At 42.0% G+C, this 23,709-nt stretch overlaps 1 protein-coding gene across 3 annotated transcripts in view; it reads right to left on the bottom strand.

Moving 5' to 3' along the window:
• Positions 1 to 23,709, bottom strand: part of RARS1 (arginyl-tRNA synthetase 1) — a 679,371-nt gene that overhangs the window by 468,253 nt on the left and 187,409 nt on the right. For all 3 annotated transcript variants that reach the window (XM_073589463.1, XM_073589464.1, XM_073589462.1), the window contains exons 3-4: positions 22,485 to 22,673; positions 7,312 to 7,420 (exon numbers count right to left, since the gene is read on the bottom strand). In XM_073589463.1, the coding sequence (XP_073445564.1) occupies positions 7,312 to 7,420; positions 22,485 to 22,673 (298 nt within the window). The remainder of the gene's footprint in view (positions 1 to 7,311; positions 7,421 to 22,484; positions 22,674 to 23,709) is intronic.

The following is a 23,709-nucleotide window of genomic DNA, read 5'->3' as shown; positions in this document are numbered from 1 at the left end:
CAAAACTCAAAGCCTTTTTAAGAATGGACACTTTAGCATGGGGAGGATTATAAATACACAGTATCACATATCCTCTAGAATTTATCAATTCGTATACGAATATGAGACAACATTCAGGGTCCCTTCGAGCTTCTCTGACATCCCATCTGACGTCTCTGTGAATCAGGAGTGAAACCCCCCTTGAATAAATATTATGGAACGCATGAGCGAATCATTGTACCCATGGCTTTTGTATATACCGAGTGGAATCTCTGGTTAATTGTGTCTCAACTACTATGGCTACAATGTAAGGATGGTATTGTCTAATTTGGGAAAATACCTTGACTCTTTTATGAGGGGACTTAAGACCCCTCACCTTTCAGGTCATATATATATATATATTTTATCAGAACCCATGTCACCCATCTAGATATCAATACATTCCTACATTGGCAGAATTTATAGGCATCATGTAGCGATTCTTGGCAGTTACATCTACATAGCTAACATCAAACCGATTTAATACACAAAACAGAAAAACAAAAAGAGTTCAAAGATAAAGGAGCAAAGACCTATGCCCCTATCGGGAGTTAAACAAGGGAATACCCTCACTGAAAACAGCATCCGATATTGTTGTCGATTTGGACACTAGTGGAAAGAGCTTCATTCCTAAACCTAGTAGGAGAATTCCAAGTTACCGCACGCATATCAGGATCTCTTTTCATGGAATCCCATGTGGGACCGTAGCCACTCAGATGCCTCTGCCAGATCTGAAAAAATATGGAAGAACCTTCATGGACAATTCAGAGTCGGGCTCGATAAATCATGGAGTAAAGTACATTCCTTTCTCTGAGCTGCCTTTTGATCTCTGTGAATTGTGCCCTTTGCTTCTGGAGTTCCATAGAAAAATCAGGGACTATCGAAATCGTGGTGTTGTTAAATTTGATGAGACTTTTTTTGCCGTGCCATGCGCAGTATAGCATCCCTGTCCTTGCAATTAAGGAGCCTCACCAGAAAGGGTCTAGGTGGACCGCCCAGAGGAAGTGGTTTTGTAGGGACCCTGTGAGCCCTCTCCACAGAAAATGTAGTGGAAAATTCATCTCCTAGAGTGTCTTTAAGCCAGCTTTCAAGGAATTGCTCAGGGTGCTGGCCTTCTGAGCTCTCCGGCAACCCAATGATTCAGATGTTGATTCGGCGCAGTTTATTTTCTAGATCATCCGCCTTCTGTTTCCAAGCATTTATAGAGCCAGACACTTTTGCTAGCTTGGCCTCCATAGGTGGAAGGTTATTCTCCAGGTGGGACACCCTTGATTCCACCTCTGTAATGCGTCCCTCGTGGCCTGCATGTCCTGCCGGAGACACCCCGCCTCAGAGTGTACATCTTCGATTTTCTCGGTCAGAAATGCTCTAGTGAGGGAAATGGCCTTCATTAACTGCTCAATGCCTGCCTGTAAGAGTTAGATCTCCGCTTTCACCACCATCCTCACCATCAGAGGCATCAGATGGATCAATCCTTGCGAATTCTTTTAGCTTGTCTGCCACTCCTGACCCCATGAGCAATTCATAGTTAACAATGATGAAGTATGTCAAGTTTAACTCTCATAGAATGATAGAGTCCCCTGTTACAGCAGCACTGTTGCAAAAGGGTATATATATATATATATTATATATATATACACACACACATACACACACACACACATTTGCTCGACTCTGTAGTTTGCCGGAATATAGACAGCTACAGATAGCTTAATGAAATGAAATACTAGGTGCTGCAGCAGGTGAAAAGTATCGTATAAGTCCTGTGAGTCAGGCCACGTTGTTGTGACACAGCGCCTGCAGGGGCAGCGGTAAAATATCAGAGATCCTTAAGATGGCGGGGAAGGGGGGGCAGCTAAAATGTCAGTGAGGGAGCACGGGGCTCATTTTTCAGAGCTCACATGTCACCCCTTTCTGTACCTCCAGTGAATTAGTCGCGCTGCTCCAGAGGCTCCCCCAAGACCGAGATCCTCAGCCCTGTGCCTCCTTCCTGTCGGAGCTCACAGCAAAAGATGGTCACCGCCTTCCTCAAGCCCCATGTTCCCACCTGTATCCCAACAGCGTTCCACTCACAGGAGCCGCAGATCACGTCTCCAGGGCACCGGGGTATGTTATAGAATCATAGAATCGTAGAGTTGGAAGGGACCTCCTGGGCCATCTGGTCCAACCCCCTGCTCAAAGCAGGATTCGCTAAATCATCCCAGTCAGATGTCTGTCCAGCCTCTGTTTGAAGACTTCCATTGAAGGAGAACTCACCACTTCTCGTGGCAGCCTGTTCCACTCATTGATCACTCTAACTGTCAAAAAGTTTTTTCTAATATCTAATCTGTGTCTCCTCCCATTCAGTTTCATCCCATTGCTTCTAGTCTTTCCTTGTGCAAATGAGAATAAAGTTGATCCTTCTACAATGTGACAGCCCTTTAGATATTTGTAGACAGCTATTAAGTCTCCTCTCAGTCTTCTCTTTTGCAAACTAAACATTCCCAAATCCTGCAACCTTTCCTCATAAGACAGGGTTTGCAGACCGGTCACCATTCTGGTCGCTCTTTTCTGAACTTGCTCCAGTTTGTTGATGTCTTTTTTAAAATGTGGTGCCCAAAACTGGACACAATATTCCAGATGAGGTCTGACCAAAGAGGAGTAGAGGGAAATAATGACTTCACGTGATCTAGACTGTATGCTTCTGTTAATACATCCTAGAATTGCATTTGCCTTTTTTGCTGCTGCATCACACTGTTGACTCATATTCAGTCTGTGATCTATTAGTATACCCAAGTCTTTTTCACATGTGCTGTCACTTAGCCCTATTCCTCCCATTCTATATATGCTTTTTCCATTTTTATTGCCCAGATGTAGTACTTTGCATTTCTCCCTGTTAAAAACCATTCTGTTAGTTGCTGCCCACTTCTCCAGTTTATTTAAATCTTTTTGAATCCTCTCTCTCTCTTCTCTAGTATTAGCTATCCCTCCTAGCTTTGTGTCATCAGCAAATTTAATCAGTTTACCCGCAATTCCTTCATCTAAATCGTTGATAAAGATGTTGAACAATACAGGGCCCAGGACAGAGCCCTGTGGTACCCCACTTGAGACATTCTTCCAACTGGATGTGCAGCCATTTACGACCACTCTTTGGGTCCGATCACTAAGCCAGTTATGAATCCACCTAACAGTTGCCTTGTCCATTCCATACTTAATCATTTTTTCAATAAGGATTGTATGAGAGACTTTGTCAAATGCTTTGCTGAAGTCAAGATATACTATATCTACAGCATTTCCTTGATCTACCCAATCAGTGATACCGTCATAGAAGGAAATTAAGTTAGTCTGACATGACTTATTAGTTACAAACCCATGCTGACTCTGTTTAATCACTTCATTCTTATCCAGGTATTGACATACATGTTGTTTAATAATTTGTTCAAAGATCTTTCCTGGTATAGAAGTCAGACTCACCGGCCTATAGTTACCTGGGTCCACCTTCTTCCCCTTTTTGAAGATAGGAACAACATTTGCTCTTCTCCAGTCTTCTGGCACTTCTCCTGTTCTCCAAGAATTTTCAAAGATTATAGAGAGGGGTTCAAAAATTTCTTCTGCTATCTCCTTCAGTACTCTGGGGTGTAATTCATCTGGACCTGGAGACTTGAATTCATTTAGGCTAGCTAAGTGTTTCCTCACTATCTTTCTGTTTATAGATATCCTGGATTCTTCTATTCCCTTAATAGGACAGTGAATAACAGTTGATGTTACATTTCCTTTCTGAGAGAAAACAGATGCAAAATAGGAATTTAAAAGTTCAGCCTTCTCAACATCCTGTCTTACCATTTCATCATTTTCATCCTGTAAAAATCCTATAGCATCTTTGACTTTTCTTTTACTTTTGACATATCCCCAAAATCCTTTATTATTGCTTTTGACATCTCTTGCAAGTCTCAATTCATTTTCAGCTTTAGCTAATCTGATTTGTGCCCTGCAGGTTCTGCAGACAGCATTATATTCTTCTTTAGATATGCCTCCCTCTTTCCATTTTATAAACATTTTTTTCTTCCTTTTTAGCATGTGCTTAAGTTCTGTGTTCATCCATCCTGGTTTCCTTAAATGCTTCCTATTCTTCCCTCTTTTCGGAATTGTTAACAACTGTGCTTTGAGAATTTAATTTTTCAAGATTTCCCATCCCTCCTGGACATTTTTGTCTTTTAGGATATCCAGCCATTGGATCCCTCCAATTCTCTTTCTGAATCCCTTAAAATCTGCCTTTCTGAAATCTAACCTTGACGTCTGAGTCTTCACAGGTCTTCCGCCTCTAGTTATCCAAAATTCTAAAATAGCATGGTCACTACCTCCTAGGGTCCCAGCCACTTTTACCTCCTCAACCATTTCCTCCCTGTTTATAAGGATTAGATCCAAGGTAGCAGTTCCCCTTGTTTTCTCCCTTACCTTTTGGAAGATAAAGTTGTCAGCAAGAGAGGATAAGAATTTCCTTGACCTGTTAGTTTTGCCTGAGAGAGATTCCCAACAAATGTCTGGATAGTTGAAATCTCCCATGACAGCTATGTCATATTTTTTGGAGAACTTGGCCATTTGATGCATAAAGAGTTCATCCATATCTTCAGCTTGCACAGGCGGCCTGTAGTAAATGCCTACAATGGTGTCCTTTCCATTGTTCTGTCCTTGTATTCTTACCCAAACAGTTTCCACAGAACTCCCAGTCTCTGAAGCTTCAATCTCTGTGCAGATATACGTGTTTCTAACATACAATGCGACACCCCCTCCTCGTTTATCAAGTCTGTTTCTTGCAAATAAGTTGTATCCTTCTAGTCTTGTATTCCAATCATGTGTATTGTCCCACCAAGTTTCAGTGATTCCAATGACATCATATTTCTTTTCCTGTGTTAGTAGTTCCAATTCTCCTTGTTTGTTGCCCATGCTTTGTGCATTAGTATAGAAGCATTTTAGTTTGTGATTGGTTTCTCTTTCTCCAATATTTTTATTAATTAGATTCTTTCGTCTTTGTTCTTCCTTTCCACTTCTAATAGCTGAGTTCTCAATAGCATTTGTCAGGTGTATGGCTTTTTCTGGTCTTTTCCTTCCCTTCCCATGTTGTTCTAGTTTAAAGCTCTCCTTACAAGTGTAGCAAGGCGACTTCCAAAAACATGCTTTCCAGTCTTCGTAAGGTGCACCCCATCTCTAGCAAGTAGTCCATCGTATAAGTAGTTCACTCCGTGATCCAGAAATCCAAATCGTTGCTGACGGCACCATCGACGTAGCCAGTTGTTCACCTGCAGAATCTTATTCCACCTCCTTGTTCCATGGCCATCCACTGGGAGGATGGAAGACAAGACCACCTGCACTCCCAGTTCTTTCACTTTCTTGCCTAAGTCTTCAAAGTCTCTGCAGATGGTTTCCAGGTCGTATGTGCGGGTAAATGCCGGTTAAGGTAGAAGGGAGTCAGGAAAAATGTCAGGATGCGAGGAGCTCTCTCTCAGCGCATCTCTCCGGCTCCACTACATCACCACGCCCCCCATATATTGAATTTTCTGTCTTTACAATATACATATTGTATATACAAACAATAGATAGAAAAATTTACAGGATATAACATTTTGTATTTTAAATTCCTTGAATCTTTTTAATAAATACAGTATGCTCATTGTGGAACTCTACATCGGAATTTTTGTATAAACACGAGTCATTGTGACAAAAGACGGCAGGGGAGAGGGAGTGGCGGAGCAGCGGGTCAAAGGAGGCAGGAGCTGCTGACTGCAGCTGTAACTGCCCGCTGCTAAAGAGAAATGAATATTCACTGCACTGGCAATTACTATTCATTTCTCTTATAGAATGCACAGTTACAGCGGCAGCCGACGACTTCGAGCAGCTCCTGCGACCGGCCGATCACGTGTCCCTGCTCATTGAGGTTCCATAGGTGTGGAGTGAATATTCATTCCCTTAATGAATGGGGACACGTGATCAGCTGGCCTCAGGAGCTGCAGGCACTGGAACAAGTTTTTTTTTTTTTTTTTTTTTTTAGGCTTTTCTCATGAGGGCCACGCACACAAATATAGGGATGATGAACCATGCATACAAGGATAGGGATGAGGAGCCATGCATGCAAGGAAAGGAATAAGGAGCCATGCAGACAAGGATGGGAATAAGGAGCCATGCAGACAAGAATGGGGATAAGGAGCCATGCAGACAAGGATGGGAAGAAGGAGCCATGCAGACAAGGATGGGAAGGAGGAGCCATACAGACAAGGATGGGAATGAGGAGCCATGGAGACAAGAATGATGAACCATACATAAGTGGAAAAATTAGGTGCCTCGACTTCTATTCGAGTCAGCTTATACTTGAGTAAATACGGTATATATGTTGATTTTATCCTACTGTTTCTATGCCTGAAAAGTTTGATCTCTGGTGTGCCAAAACTTTATTTAAACTTGGTTTACTACCCCGATGTGTCTAGAACCTGATGACAATAAGGGTACAAGATCAAAAACGTATTTTTCCAAGTAGACTTTCTTAAAACTACGAATGGTTTTATTTTAGATTTTATTTTTTACCAAAAAAATCTGTGATTTTACAGCTATTGGAAAAAAGTAGATTTCATTATCCTGTACATGAGACAGACTGAAGAAAGTTTTTTGCCACTGGTTTCCATAAAATTGCTTATGATCATTGCGATGCCAATGAAAGCATTATTAATTATTACTCACAATACCACGCAATTGTTTTTACGACTTCTAGCTATGATGGTAGGGATAATTCTAGCACAAAGGAGAAAGGAAAATATTACCTTTTGTACTGGATCTGTTCATGAGTGAGTACAGAGTGAACCCTGTAGAAGAATGTTAAACAGGACCTTTTGCCAGGTCAAAAGTGATCAGTTTTAGCTATCATTTACTTTCTACTGCTCTCCTAGTACCCACACACACTCCTAGTGTGTTTTTTGTTTTTGTTCTTTTAAATTGCCACACATTTTATAGTTAATTTATTTTTTATCGTCTTTACCAAGGGGTGGTGCTCACAGGTTAATCATATAGAGGAGATTAAAGACACAGCCCAGGAAAATGCGGGAAGCCACACACCCCTTGCAAGGACCGTAAAACAATTAGCAAGCCAATATTTCTGGATCTGTATGGGGCATTTAAAAAAAACCTGTAAATACTCAAAAACTCAGCAGAAGTGGGATCAAAATAAACAAATACACTTTTTACATGGTGAGAAAAAAGCAAATGGACCCAATAATAGCTTATAATTTTGTATCTGCTCATTTCAGGAGGCACAATGAATAAATTTACCTGGACCAGCAATTTCAGTTTTCTCAATCAAGTTATTTTCTGGAAGGTTTCTAACAATTTTATTTGCAATTTCAATTGGGCTCACTTTTTCGCCTTTTGCCTTAAGCATCTGAAAAAAAAGGAAAAAAAAAAAAGTAACAATTTCCATATTCTAGATATCATGTACTTTGGTATAGAGTATAAGGAATCTGTAAAATTTGCACTTCACTAGAGTCTATAGGGGGACAGGTAGGGAACGTAGCAATAATGTGGACAAAGTGTAATGTATTGTAAAACTAGACTCGGGATACACAAAACAGTATAACCACAGACTGCCATAAAATATCTGACCGCACATATCTACAGTCATGGCCAAAAGTTTTGAGAATGACACAAATATTAATTTTTACAAAGTCTACTGCTTCATTTTTTCTAATGGCAATTTGCATATACTCCAGAATATTATAAAGAGTGATCAGCTTAACAGCAATTACTTGCAAAGTCAATATTTGCCTAGAAAATGAACTTTATCCCCCAAAACACATTTCAACATCATTGCAGCCCTGCCTTAAAAGGACCAGCTAACATCGTTTCAGTGATTGCTCCATTAACACAGGTGTGGGTGTTGATGAGGACAGGGCTGGAGATCAATCTGTCATGATTAAGTAAGAATGACACCACTGGACACTTTAAAAGGAGGCTGGTGCTTGGCATCTTTGTTTCTCTTCTGTTAACTATGGTTATCTCTAAAGAAACACGTGCAGTCATCATTGCACTGCACAAAAATGGCCTAACAGGGAAGAGTATCGTAGCTAGAATGATTGCACCTCAGTCACCAATCTATCGCATCATCAAGAACTTCAAGGAGAGAGGTTCCCTTGTTGCCAAAAAGGCTCCAGGGCGCCCAAGAAAGACCAGCAAGCGCCAGGACCATCTCTTAAAAGTGTTTCAGCTGCGGGATCGGGCTACCAGCAGTGCAGAGCTTGCTCAGGAATGGCAATAGGCAGGTGTGAGTGCATCTGCATGCACTGTGAGGCGGAGACTCTTGGAGCAAGGCCTGGTCTCAAGGAGGGCAGCAAAGAAGCCACTTCTCTCCAGAAAAAACATCATGGACAGACTGATATTCTGCAAGAGGTATAGGGGGTGGACTGCTGAGGACTGGGGTAATGTCATTTTCTCTGATGAATCCCCTTTTCGATTGTTTGGGACATCTGGAAAACGGCTTATTTGGAGAAGACCAGGTGAGCGCTACCACCAGTCTTGTCTCATGCCAACTGTCAAGCATCCTGAAACCATTCATGTGTGGGGTTGCTTCTCAGCCAAGGGAATGGGCTCTCTCTCAGTCTTGCCTAAAAACACAGCCATGAATAAAGAATGGTACCAGAATGTCCTCCAAGAGCAACTTCTCCCAACCGTCCAAGAGCAGTTTGGCGATCAACAATGCCTTTTTCAACATGATGGAGCACCTTGCCATAAAGCAAAGGTGATAACTAAATGGCTCAGGGAACAAAACATTGAGATTTTGGGACCATGGCCTGGAAACTCCCCAGATCTTAATCCCATTGAGAACTTGTGGTCAATCATCAAGAGATGGGTGGACAAACAAAAACCTTCAAATTCAGACAAAATAGAAGCATTGATTTTGCAAGAATGGACTGCTATCAGTCAGGATTTGATCCAGAAGTTGATTGAGAGTATGCCAGGGAGAATTGCTGAGGTCCTGAAGAAGAAGGGTCAACACTGCAAATATTGACTTGCTGCATTAACTCATTCTAACTGTCAATATAACCTTTTGTTACTCATAATATGATTGCAATTATATTTCTGTATGTGATAAAAACATCTGACAAACACACATAAAAACCAGAGGGCAGCAGATCATATGAAAATATAATATTTGTGTCATTCTCAAAACTTTTGGCCATGACTGTACTAGATGTTGCCATTTAGTGGGTTATATAAAGTGCATGGAATATAGATGGAGTCCAGCATAGGGAAGTAATGTTCTTATATGACTGATATGCCTTGCAGTGTCAGTTCAAATCTTGAAGCAATGGCATTCCTGTGTGTAGTATGACAGGGTGTTTTAGTTGCACACCTTGTGGTGTCAGTCCACATTCTCAGGCAATGATAAGCCTGCATGCTAAAAACAAGGTTAATAAGCAGTGCCCCAACCAGTGGCACACGCTCTGTGCGAGTCTTCCTGGGAAACAGCTGATAAGACGGTGAAGGCAGAGGAGAGCGTTCATGACATCACGCAAGTCACGCTGTCAGTGGCGGTATGAATCGTTTAATGGACCAAACTTCATCCTATGCGTTTCAGAAACCGGCGGTCTCCTTCCTCAGGGATGGGTCATAAATGGTAAATAGTTCTTTATATACTATAGTATAATTTGTATAGTATACTTTTATACTACAGTATAGCGGTCTCAAATCATGTGTATATCAATCATTTATTTATTTTACTCACTTAAATAGCGCCATTAATTCCAGAAGCTCTTTACATATATTATCGGCACTGGCTCTGTCACGGGGCAGGAAGGGGAAAACAGATGATGAGGAACCAGGGCCCCTGAACTGCCCCTCAGGCTAAAGGGGGTGTCCTGTCTTTCCTTAACTTGAGGGTACACTTAACGGTAGTGAGGCCCAAGTTCCCGACCTGTCCCTGTCTCCTGTTTAGCCCTGAGCTAAAAGGCCCCAACCCCCTTACCAGGAGGTGAGACAGGGAAAAGTGTGCTGCACAAAAAACTCAAAGGAAAAATTCAACAGATAGGGAAAAAAAAAAAACAAAACTTAGCTTGCTCTGCTGCAATACTCCTGGACAGCAGAGTTAGCCACTTGACAACAGCAAGCAACTGAAGTACCACAGAACTGCCAGCTCCTGAACTCCAGCTTGGTTGGTCTCCCAAGAGCAAGTGTATCACCAACAAATGAGCTAGAGCACCTGGAGACCTTTTAAAGAAAGCTGGGAGTGGTCAAACACCTGCATAGCAAAACAGACCAGCCATGCAAATAACACCAGCTGCCACCGAGGGGCAAAACTGACATTAACCCCCAATGGCCTGAAAGGAAAAAAAAGTTTATATGAGGGAATCCAGATATGACACAGATCCAAGAAATGGATCGTGACAGGCTCACAATCTAGAATCCCTATCAGTATGTCTTTGGAATGTGGGAAGAAGCGGGGTACACGGAGGAAATGCAGGCAAAAACGGGAAGAATATACAAACTTCTTGCAGATGTTGTCCTTGGTGGGATTTGAACCCAGGACCCCAGCTCTGCAAGACTGCAGTGCTAATCAATTAACCACCGTGCTGCCCTATCATTGAAAGGCAAACAGTTCCACTTCACTATTCAAGCCTTTTGGCTTCAACTTAACTTCAAATATCCACCGACTTCCTGCACTGGACATTTGCTTAATATAGTTCACACTTCGACAGTGTTTGAAAACTTTCTGAATACCCCATAATTATGTTTCTCCAGCTAGTGTTCAGATAGGCGATGGCCACAAAACTTAATTCTTATATTCCTTAGGTGCTCACTGATCCGTTTATTCATAGAGCGCCTGGTGCATTCTACCTACAGTTGATTGCAAGGGCATTTCATGCAATAAATGACACCATTGGTAGTGCAAGTTACAGTGGTGTGAAACTTTGCCCTCTCCCTAATGTCCTATTCTTTTGCATGTTTGTCTTAAATGTTTCAGATCACCAAACACCACAAGTAAACACAAAATGCAGTTGAAAGTCTTTATTGTTAATGGAAAATTTAATCCAAACCTACAGGGCTCTGTAAGAAAAAGTGATTCCCCCTTCTTAAAACATAAATTAACTGTTGTTTCTCACATCTTTGGGAAGCTGAGTTCAATTTCCCAAGCCACACCAAGGCCTGATTACTGCCACACCGGTTTTGAATCAAGAAATCACTTAAATAGGACCTGCCTGACAAAGTGAAGTAGACCAAAAGAGCCTCAAAAGCTAGACATCATGCTGCAATCCAAATAAATTCTAGAACAAATGAGAAACAAACTAATTGAGATCTATCAGTCTGGAAAAGGTTATAAAGCCATTTCAAACGCTTTGGGACTCCAGTGAACTACAGTGAGAGCCATTATACACAAATGGAGAAAACACGAGACAGTGGTGAATCTTCCCAGGAGTGGCCCGCCGACCAAAGTTTTACCCCAAGAGTGTAACGACAACTCATCCAAAAGATGACAAAAGACCACACAACAACATCCAAAGAAGTGCAGGCCTAACTTGACTTAGTTAAGATCAGTGCTCATGACTCCACCATAAGAAAAAGACTGGACAAAAATGGCCTGCATTGCAAAGTTCCAAGATGAAAACCACTGCTGAGCAATTAGCACATAAATGCTTGTCTCTGTTTTGCCAGAAAACATCTTAATGATCCCCAAGACTTTTGGGAGAAAAATCTGTGGACTGAAGAGACAAATATTGAACATTTTGAAAGGTGTATGTCTAATTAAATCTGGCATAGAAGTAACACAGCAAAAGGAACATCATACCAACAGTAAAATATGGTGGTGGTAGTGTTACGGTCTGGGGTTGTTCTGCTGCTGGAAGGCTTGCTGTGGTAAATGGAACCATGATTTCTGCAATCTACCAAAAAATCATGAAGAATGTCCGGTCATCTGTTTGTGACCTCAAGCTGAAGTGCACTTATGCAGCAGGACATAGATTCAAATCACACCACCAAGTCCATCTATGAATGGCTTAAGAAAAACAAAATTAAAACTTTGCAGTGCCCTAGTCAAGGTCCTGACCTAAATCTGATTGAGATGTTTTGGCATAACCTTAAGGCTATGTGCACACGTTTGGAAATGCTGCGTAAATATCTGCAACCCCCGCCGTGGGTAAAACGCATGCAAATTCTTAAGGCATTTTTCCTGCGAAAGAAGCATTTTGCAAGCATTTTTAGCTTGCAGAATGCTTGCGCATTCCAAGCATCGCTTGGAAATGTGATTGACAGGTTGGTCACACTTGTCATGCATAGTGCTTAACAAGTGTGACCAACTTTCTACTATTGATGCTGCCTATGCAGGATGTTAAAAATAAAAAACAATATTGTTATTCTCACCTTCCGGCGGCCCCCGATCTGCTCTGTGGCACTCCCGGCATTTTCCGGTCCCAGTAATGCTTTGTGCGAATGACCTGAGATGATGTCACACTCGCAAGAGCGCGACGCTATCAGCGGTCATTAGCGCAAAGCATTACTGGGGCTGGAAGATGCCAGGAGCATGGTGAAAGGCAGGAAGGATTTCAGGGCCGCCGGGGGGTGATAATATCTCTATTTTTTATTTTTATTCTATTTTTGACAAGATTATGGTACCCAGGGCCTCCTCTCTTCCAGTCCCTGGGTACCATCCGCACATTGACCACTCAATTTACACATGGTGGGCATAGCCACATGCGTAAAGTGAGCGTTTCAATGCAATCCTATGGGTGCGGAATCACCACGATTCTGCAAAAAGAATGAGCATGCTACATATTTTTCTGCTATGTGGAAAAATGCATGGGATGCGTTTTCTTTGCGTTTTCGCTGCGATTCCGCAGCGGGAAAACGCAAAAAAAAGGCAACGTGTGCACACAGCCTAAATAGGTGGTTCATACTCAGAAACCCTCCAATATAGCTGTATTACAAAAATTCTGAAAAGATGAGTGGGCTAAAAGTCCTCCAGAGAGTTGTAAAAGACTCACTGCAAGTTATCGCAAATGCTTGATTGCAGTTGTCGCTGCTAAGGGTGGCCCCCAAGCAGTTATTAGCTTTAGGAAGCAATCACTTTTTAGCACTATTGCCGTCGCCCACAGAATCCCCTCTCTCTGTGCAGGGATGCTGGCGTACTCACTCTGCCCAGGTCCCTGATATGCTACTGCCTCCTGTGTCTTTCTGATATGCACGTCACACTGTGACTCGGCAGCGTGCCTAGAGTGCGCAGTCTCCTGTTCATAAAGGTGCAGCGTGCGCACATGGTAAATGCCACAGCTATCAGCTGCATGGCATTTAGTTAATGTGTTCAGCTGCAAGGCGTCTCACAGCCCATTGCTGGGAGACGTATTGTATAAAAGGCACACTCCTCAATAGGGAGGTGCCTGAGCAACCACTATAGTTTAGTGTCAGGTATATACAACTTTATGTTGCCAGGTTCCGGTCCTTATTATGTTAAACTTGATCCCTTGTTCCTTTGTCCGCTTTGGTGGAGCCCTTACCCTGTAATCACAACTGCAGTACCTAAACTGTTTCCTGAAACCAGTTTGTCTAACCTGTCCCTGTGGCTATCCTGTTGGCAAAGTCCAAACTTTTTCCTGTGGCTGTCATGTTGGTTCAGTCCAAACCTGTCTGCACAGTCTGAACCTCTCCCAGTGGACATCCGGCCTTGTCCTGGAATCTGGATTAACGGCTTAAACCCTTGGGGTCAGCTACTACTGCCGGATGTTTACCTGGAGTGGCACCTAGCAGCAAGCCTGACCTCACCACTAAAGGCTCCAATGAACATCAAGATAGCTGCTTCTTCACGCCCCCAGGGTAGTTTCGGTCCATGGCACAGTTGGTCCACAAACTATTTGCGCCACCTGAGTGCATAATACACTTTTTCACACAGGTCCCTGTAGGTTTGGATTTCTTTTCTCTTAATAAAAACCCTCATTAATAAACTGCACTTTGCTTTTACTTGTGTTATCTTTGTCTAATATTTAAATTTGTTTGGTTATGTGAAACATTTAAGTGTTAAAAACATGCAAAAGAATAAGAAATCAGGAAAGGGGCAAATACTTTCACACCAATGTATGTGGTCAAAAAAGATGCATTCAATATCCCCCTTCGTTGAATCCCAGTCGTCTTTTAGTGTGCAGTACTTGACACACTCGCACTTTTTTACATTGGACAATAAGACGTACTTTTTTCCCCAAAAAATTTTGGGAGAAAATGGGGGTGCGTTTTATAGTTGGAATATACTTACTAATAGTGTGGCGGCAGCAGGATCGGGCAATTCTGTGGCGGTCCGACGCTGCAGGGCGATGATCACACTCCCTTCCCAGGCTGGTGTGGCACGTTCGGAGATGCTCTGTGGTGCGGGAGGGCTCTGCTGGCATTTTGTGAAAGCCTGAAGGCCCCTGCACAACCATTGCTGTGATGCAGTGGTCTCCAGGAAAATGGCCACTGGGGGAGGCACATACTCACATTGAGATTTTGTCACCGAGATCTCATTGCTGAGAATTCAATCTGCTGCGATGCGGTGGCTTCCGGGACAATCTCAATCTGAGCATGTGCCGCCCCCCCGGCGGCCATTTTCGTGGAGGCCACCGAATCGCAGCAATGGATGTGCAGGGGCCTCCGGGCTTTCATGAAATCCTGGCGGAACCCCCCCACAGAACACCGCCGCACCAGCCTAGGATGGGATTTTCCGGAGGCCACCGCATCACAGTAATGGATGTGCAGGGGCCTCCGTGCTTTCACAAAATGCAGGCGCAGCCCCCGAACCAAGAAACCGCCAAACCTGTCGCACCAGTCTAGGATGGGAGTCATATCACCGGATCACCGAACACCCCCTGTTACCAGTCTCCACCAGCGCTACCGATCCCCCCCAGTAAGCTGAATTCGAACTGTAAGACGTACTACCATTTCACACATTTTTCCCTTATTTTCCTTCTGAAAATTTGGAGTGCGTCTTATAGTCCGAAAAATACGGTACTTGCGTATCACTACGATGGGTCTCGGAATGAATGTGTAATCAAATTCTTAAGATTACAGGCCTTCCTAAATATAAAGCAAGGATGATTTGGTAATTTATCACCATTCACCAATAATTTTGTCATCCTTTAGAATGTACCAATGCTTTTTCACGGATTTATTCAACCCCCCTAAGATACACAAAACTCTTATTAATCCACCAAGACGACCTGTAATATCCAAAATTCAGTGCCTTACGTCAAACTTATCCAGATATGTAGATCATTAGCTTAAGAATTATGTACCATTGCTGCCAGAATACATAAAAGAACAGCAAACACATCCTACAAATACTGGATCAACTTGAATGGCAGGATCACTACATTATAGGGACTTTCAATATTACATCCCTTTATACTGAAAATAGATCACAACAAAGGTTGTGACGCAGCTGTACAATTTCTTGCCAAAGTATAATACCCTTCCTGTTGATAAAATAGAATGCACTCGGGACTGTATGAATTTTATTTTAACCCACAACTATTTTAAGTACAAGGCTAACTGCTACAACCAGCAATGGAGCACTATCATGGGGACCAGGTTCGCTCCCAGTTACGCCAACTTTTATATGGGTAGTTGGGAAGAGGCAGCCATATACCTTGGTGGCGTGCTGCACCACAGCCTTGTCTACTGGCAACAATTTATAGATCTTTATATGGTCTGTTAGCCAGGACTCAGTTTTAGAATTTTTAACTGAAATGAATACAAATTAATTTTACTTCCACATTCAGTACAAAATAAATCAATATTTTAGACCTTAACCACTTCACCCAGGGCCTGTTTTCACCTTCATGACCAGGCCAAATTTTACAATCTCAAACAAAATAGGAAGCACTCTGTTGCAAACATGACATATGAATTGCATTGTTCCATTAGAAATATGAAAAATTGAGAAAACTTAGCACATAAAATGGCCAATTTATGTGTACCTGGAAGCCATGTTAAGGCATTTCTCGTTTTCCAGGAACCTAACCTTGCCAATCCTCACTTAAGGTACTGTCACACTAAGCGATATCGCTAACAATATCGCTATAACTTGTGACGTTATAGCGATATTGTTAGCGCTATCGCTGTGTCTGATACCTACAACCCGCTCCCCCGCTGGTTATCGCTGATCGCGCGAGAACGTCCTGGACTGTTTCTCGTCGTCAGCTTCCTGCGGCGCTTCCTGTGGAGAGACGAGCGTGGAGTCGGGCGGGAGGACGCAGGATCGCCTAGTGTGACAGGTAAGTAGCGACCCCCGTCCCCAGCGATGTCGCTGGTGAGATCTGCCTGTGTGGCAGCTCACTAGCGACCACTTAGCGATGTACCAGCGATCCTGACAGCGTCATATCTCTGGTCGGGATCGCTGGTACATCGCTAAGTGTGACAGTACCTTTAAGGCCCCGTCTCACTAAGCGATCTCGGTAGCGAGATCGCTGCTGAGTCACAACTTTTTTGACGTAACAGCGATCCCACCAGCGAGATCGCTGTGTGTGACAGCGATCAGCGAGCGGCCCCCCTGCCGGTATCGCTGATCGCTGCAAGAAACCTCTGGACATTTCTTTGGTCGCTGGACTCCCGCTGGCCAGCACGCATCGCTGTGTGTGACAGGCGGGAGACCAGCGATCAGGTGTAAAAAATAATAAAAAAAAATATAGTAATTCTCACCTTCCGACGTCCCGTTCTGCCATCCCGCCTCTCTCCACGCTCCGGTCCCAGTAAGCCTTTGCACGAATGACCGCAAGACTTTGTTATCCCTCGAGACCGTGACATCTCGCGGTCATTCGTGCAAAGGATCACTGGGACCGGAGCGTGGAGAGAGGCAGGATGGCTGAAAGCGACGTCGGAAGGTGAGAATTACTATATTTTTTATTTTGATTCTATTTTTTACAGCGATGGCAAGCGATGCCGGGCGCTCGGCATCGCTGTGCTGATCGCTGGTGAAGCTGTCTGTGAGACAGCTCACCAGCGATCACATAGCGACATACTAGCGATCCTGACACCTTGATATCGGTGTCGGGATCGCTGGTAAGTCGCTTAGTGTGACGGGGCCTTTAGACTAAAGTCTTAATCTGTATGGGAACCTATGTATATCCTCTCCTTAGACTGAAATCTATATCTCTGAGGAGGGGTAGTGGCCCTGCTGTGATTAATCCCTTTACCCCCAAGGGTGGTTTGCACGTTCATGACCGGGCCAATTTTTACAATTCTGACCACTGTCCCTTTATGAGGTCATAACTCTGGAACGCTTCCATGGATCCCGGTGATTCTGACATTGTTTTCTCGTGACATATTGTACTTCATGTTAGTGGTAAAATTTCATTCATGTAACTTGCGTTTATTTGTGAAAAAAATGGAAATTTGGCGAAATTTTGAAAATTTTGCAATTTTCCAAATTTGAATTTTTAAGCCCTTAAATCACAAAGATATGGCACACAAAAATAGTTAATAAGTAACATTTCCCATATGATTACTTTACATCAGCACAATTTTGGAAACAACATTTGTATGTGTTAAGAAGTTATAAGGGTTAAAAGTTGACCAGCGATTTCTCATTTTTGCAACACCATTTTATTTTTACGGACCACATCACATTTGAAGTCACTTTGAGGGGTCTATATGATAGAAAATACCCAAAAGTGATACCATTCTAAAAACTGTACCCCTCAAGGTGCTCAAAACAACATTCAAGTTTATTAACCCTTCAGGTGCTTCACAGGAATTTTTTGAATGTTTATAAAAAAATGAACATTTAACTTTTTCACAAAAAAAATTACCTCAGGTCCAATTTTTTATTATTTTACAAAGGGTAACAGGAGAAATTGGACTGCAAAAGTTATTACCGGATATGTGGGGGGAATCACTGTTTCAGTGCATGGCAGAGCTCAGAAGGGAAGGAGCGCCGTTTGACTATTTCAATGCAAAATTGGCTGGAATTCAGATCGGACGCCATGTCACGTTTGGAGAGCTCCTGATGTGCCTAAACAGTGGAACCCCCCCATAAGTGACCCCATTTTGGAAACTAAACTCCCCAAGGAACTTATCTAGATATGTGGTGAGAACTTTGAACCCCCAAGGGCTTCACAGAAGTTTATAACGTACAGCCAAACAATTAAAAAATCATATTTTTTCCACAAAAATGATCTTTTCACCCTCAATTTTTATTTTCCCAAGGGTAACAGGACCCTAAAAGTTATTGTGCAATTTGTCCTGAGTACGCTGATACCCCATATGTGAGGGTACACGACTATTTGGGCGCATGGCAGAGCTCGGAAGGGTAACAGCACCATTTGACTTTTTTGGCTGGAATTGAGATCGGACGCCATGTTGTGTTTGGAAAGCCCCTGACGTGCCAAAACAGTGGAAACCCCCCGTAAATGACACCATTTTGGACACGAGACCCCCAAGGAACTTATCTAGATGTGTGGTGAGCACTTTGAACCCCCAGGGGGGCTTCACAGAAGTTTATAACGCCCGGGCGTGAAAATAAAAAAATCATATTTTTTTCCACCAACATGATCTTTTATTCCCCAATCTTTTTATTTTCCCAAGGGTAACAGGAGAAATTGGACCCCAAAAGTTGTCCAATTTTTCCTGAGTACACTGATACCTCATATGTGGGAGAAAACTACTGTATGGGCACACGTCGGGGCTTGGAAGGGAAGTAGTGATGTTTTGGAATGCAGATATTGATGGAATGGTCAGCGGGTGTCATGTCGCATTTGGAGAGCCTCTGATGTGCCTAAACTGTTGAAACCCCCCACAAGTGACCCCATTATGGAAAGTAGACTCCCCCAAAGAACTTATCAAGATGTGTGGTGAGCACTTTGAACCTCCCAGTGCTTCAAAGAAGTTTAATTTTTATTATAACCCTAACCCTAATGGGAAAATGGAAATAAATAAAATTTTTTAATTTTATTATTTTTCCCTTAACTAAGGGGGTGATAACGGTGGGTTTGATTTACTATTTATGGCGGTTTTTATATTTGGCAGCTGTCACACGCTAAAAGACGCTTTTTATTGTAAAAATAGTTTTTGCATTACCACATTTTGAGAGCTATAATTTTTCCATATTTTGACCCACCGAGTCATGTGAGGTCTTATTTTTTGCGGGACGAGTTGACGTTTTTATTTATATCATTTTTGGGTACGTGACTTTTTTGATCGCTTTTTATTCTGATTTTTGGGACGCAGAATGAACATAAAACAGCATTTCATGAATTTCTTTTGGGGGGTGCGTTTACACTTCCACGTGTGGGAAAATTTTTATTCTTCGGGTCAGTACGATTACAGCGACACCTCATTTATGTCTTTTTTATGTTTTGGCGCTTTTATGCCATAAAAACAATTTTATATAAAAAAATTATTATTTTTGCATCGCTCTACTCTGCGAGCTATAACTTTTTTATTTTTTCACAGATGATGCTGTATAGCGGCTCGTTTTTTGCGGGACAAGATGACGTTTTCAGCAGTACTATGTTTATTTATATGCGTCTTTTTGATCGCGCGTTATTGCACTTTTTGTTCGGCGGTATGATAATAATGCATTGTTTTTTGCATTGTTTTTTATTTCTATTTTTTAAGGGGTTCGCTAAAGGGTTTAACATTTTTTTTTATTTCCAAAAAATGAATTTATTAGGGAATATTTTTTTTTATTTATCGATTTTTTTAAATTATTTTTACACTTTTTTTTAACTTTATTACATTGTCCCAAGGGGGGACATCACTGTCATGTGTCAGATCGCTGATCTGACGCATCACACAGCGCTGTGTCAGATCAGCAATCTGACAGGCTCTGCAAAGGCTTTCCTCAGCCCTGCGCTCTGAAGGCACTGAGGAAGCCGCCTCCATGCAGGCCCCCACGGCCATATTGGATCCGGGGACCTGCAGGGAAGGAGGCCCCTGCAGGAGCGCTGCACATTGCGCTGCTGTGGGGGTCTCAGGGAAGCCCTGAGGTAGCCGATGCTTCTCTAAACACTCAGTACACTGCGATCATGTTTGATCGCAGTGTGCCAGGGGTTAACGTGCCGGGGGCGGTCCGTGAACGCCCCTGACACATAGTCCCGGGTGTCAGCTGTGATAATCGGCTGACACCCGGCCACGATCAGCGGTGCCCCGCCCCCCGGGAGCGCCGCTGATCGCGGTGAAGTACTATCCCTTCCTCGGTCATAGGGGCCCGGGTCCCGTGGATGGGACAGTACGTCAAATGTCAGAAAGGGGTTAAAATCGCCTGCGGCTAAGAGGTGGAGTGCTCAGTCAGAAGGTTAATGAATACAAATTTCCAAAAACTGACTGTCATATCCAAGCATAAGCTGTGAACAGGTGCTTTATGCTTGGATGTGACTGTCAGTTTTTTTTAAATTTGTATGTTATTATCATAGCAGCACGGGTAAAATCCACTTCTTCTATCTGTTAACTTTGAATCGGTTAATTGTTTGGCCTGTGGATCCGCGGCAGCTCTGATGAGTCTTATATGGTTTTGCATTGTGGAATACTAGGTGAGTGCAAACTGAAATTAATTTTGAAATTATAACCGGATAAGACCCTATTTGCGCTTTTCTCTCCTACAGTGGTTCTGTGTTACTGTCCCATCGGCTCATTCTGTCACTGTTCTATGTGACAGCAGACACAGCCGGATGGGACTAGTAGTCCCATCAGACAATGCCTGGCTACACACGGACACCCGCAGACAGACACACACAGACCCCCGCAGGGATGTGCACACATATTCTCTGCTCACACATACTTTCTCCCCACACATACTTTCTCCCCACACACTCTTCCTCCTTCCTTTCCACAGCGTTTTTGGCACGCAAATCTGCAGCTAAACCACAAACTTTTTTACACCTGCGGTTTAGCTGGGATTTGACTGACTCAATGTAGTCAATGGGTGCAGAAACGCTACAGATCCGCAAAAAGAATTGACATGCTGCAGAAAATAAAACGCTGCGAAACTGTGCGGAATTTTCCGCAGCATGTGCACAATTCTGGATTCCCACTGATTAACATTGCTTGAGCACTCCTTTGCGGATCTGTTGCAATTCCACGCAGAAAAAACACTGAAGATCATCAACAAAATCCGCAACGTGTGCACGCAGCTTTATATATTCAATAAAGCTCCTGCCTAGGACCAAGCAGTACGGTGGTTCCTGTATGGTCCACAGTCTGATGATGGCTGGTAAATTCCAAGCATCTCCTTACCATTGTTAAGGACATACTGGGAGTTGTAGGTTAATGCAATACAACTGTATATGGGGCATTTACTTACAATAAATGGTATACAACTTCAGTACCTAACAGCATGACCTGGACAAATGAACAACTACAGTATTACTAAAGACTGCTGGAGCAGTGTGTCACAATGGACAGACCTCCATGCGTCAGACATTTATCTCCGTTACTGGGAGGTGTTTAACAGCTTCAGATCAACCCATAAACTTTAAATATCCGTGAGGTCTCGTTCCTACTCTATAGTGATGTTCCAAATCATTATTGTAAAATAGCATGGTTACATGTGAGTGGCAATCCGACTGTCTTCATAGTGTAGGCACAGATGATTTATTACCGTCTGTGCCTTCTCCATCGCTGTATGTATAGTAACAATAAGTACTAATGGCGCTCTCATATGTGAGAGCTGTATATAGAGGCTGCCAAGTCATAGGAACCCCATACAGCTCTGCCATGCAGCCTGAAGGATTCATTTTCCTTGAAACTGTGGTCAATATAAGGAAAATAAGGTGAAATATATTAATGCCCCCCAAAGGGGCATTAATATATTTTACTTTATGTGTAAAATAAATAAATAACATGTATAAAAATATACAAATTTAAATAAAAATGTCACTGTCAAAACAAATTGCTACTACTAGCCCCAGCCTTGTTAAAAAAAAAAAATGTCCAAAAATATTTGTGACATATAATGGGGAACAAATTTTTAAACGTATTGTTGTACTTTTTTGTGGAATAAAATTTTTCTTTAAAATTCCTTTATTTAAAGTTCCTTTATTATGCCACCGATATCAATCATATCAGCAAAAAAAAGAATATGACAGTGATATAAAAATTTTAAGTCTCAGGTATCATGAAAGAAAAGATGCAATATTTACTATTTTTTTTTTCACAAGTCTTTAAATCATATGTACAAAAAAAAACCTCAAAAATGTGCCTGGTCAGGAATCTGGTTAAATGGCCCACTAAAATAAATAGTGTTATCTATTTTGGAATGTCTAAGTGTTATAAATCTGAGTCTCTATAAATTGTACTACCCCTTGGCTAAAAATACTCTTCAAAAATCCTATAACGAATATTTTACCATTCTGTAGAAACTTTAGCAAGACCTCCACGGCAAGATATCAGTAACTTTTGTTCATTGATTAACTTGTGTAATGCTATATGAATATTATTAATGTTATTATTAATTTCCTCTCACAAAAGTCAGATACAGATACATAGATGACGTTTACCTGGGTCATTGCCATTGCGCTATTGCATTGGTAGTCACCAAACTTAGGCTGCTGACTTGGCGTGACTGCCAATGGTGCATTTACCAATTCAGGATACGATGCTCTAATAGCCCTGCCAAATATCTCCTGAAGCTGGACATTGATGTTAATCATGCTTTTTACCGATCTGTTTTTTTCTTCCTGAAGACTCTGTCAGAAAATACAAAAAAGTAGAACATATAGTAAACTCTCAAATAACAAGGAATATTCTGTAATTTTTAACACATAATATGCAATGCACTGTAGTCACAAAACAGGTGTAAAATACTAAAGTGTCTAACAGGGTGCCTGGCATCCAGAAAAGTCTCAATACACAATCAATAAATGCTAAGTAATGCCATGAAGGATGTACTCTGAAACTTCTGATGTTAGCTGCCTCGGATGTGAAGTCACGGAGACATGGTCGCAATTGGATTCACTTTAAACTCCTTCACCCTCACGCTATTTTCCGTTTTTGCGTTTGTTATTTTACTCACTTTCTTCTAAGAGCCATAACTTTATTTTTCTATCAATATGGCCTTGTGAGGGCTTATTTTTTGCGCTTTGCACTTTTTGCAGTTGTAATTTTGATCGACACCAATGATTTTACCATATAATTTACTGGAAAACAGTGGAAAAATTCCAAGAGGAGTGAAATTGCAAAAAAAAGTGCAATTCCACAATATATTTTTTTTTTTTTTTTTTTTTTTTTTTTAACATGTCCATCAGTAAATGCTAAAACTGACCTGCCATTATCATTTTCCAGGTCAATATGAGTTCATAGATAATAAAGACATGTATAGGTACTTTTTTTAACCACTTAAGGAGCAAGCCACTTTGTAGGTTAATGACCAGGCCTTAATTTTGAAATCTGACCACTGTCACTTTATGTGGTTATATATCTGGAACACTGTAACGGATCCCAATGATTCGGAGAACGTTTTTCCGTGACATATTGCACTTTATGAGTGTGGAAAAATTTATTCAAAATTTCTTGCTTATTTGTGAAAAAAATGTAAATTTGGCAAAAAATTTGAAAATATTGCCATTTTCAAATTTTAATTTTGTCCCTAAATCAGAGCGTTATGTCACACAAAATAGTTAATAAATAACATTTCACACATGTCTACTTTACATACCAGCGCATAGCCAGCGTACCCAACGCTAAAATACGCTGGTCGCATGCATCATGCACCCAGAGGAGGAG

Source organism: Dendrobates tinctorius, unplaced genomic scaffold (genome assembly GCF_039654945.1).
Source record: "Dendrobates tinctorius isolate UK_male_01 unplaced genomic scaffold, ASM3965494v1 ptg000108l, whole genome shotgun sequence".
NCBI lineage: Eukaryota > Metazoa > Chordata > Amphibia > Anura > Dendrobatidae > Dendrobates > Dendrobates tinctorius.
This window is presented reverse-complemented; position numbering and strand designations above follow the sequence as displayed.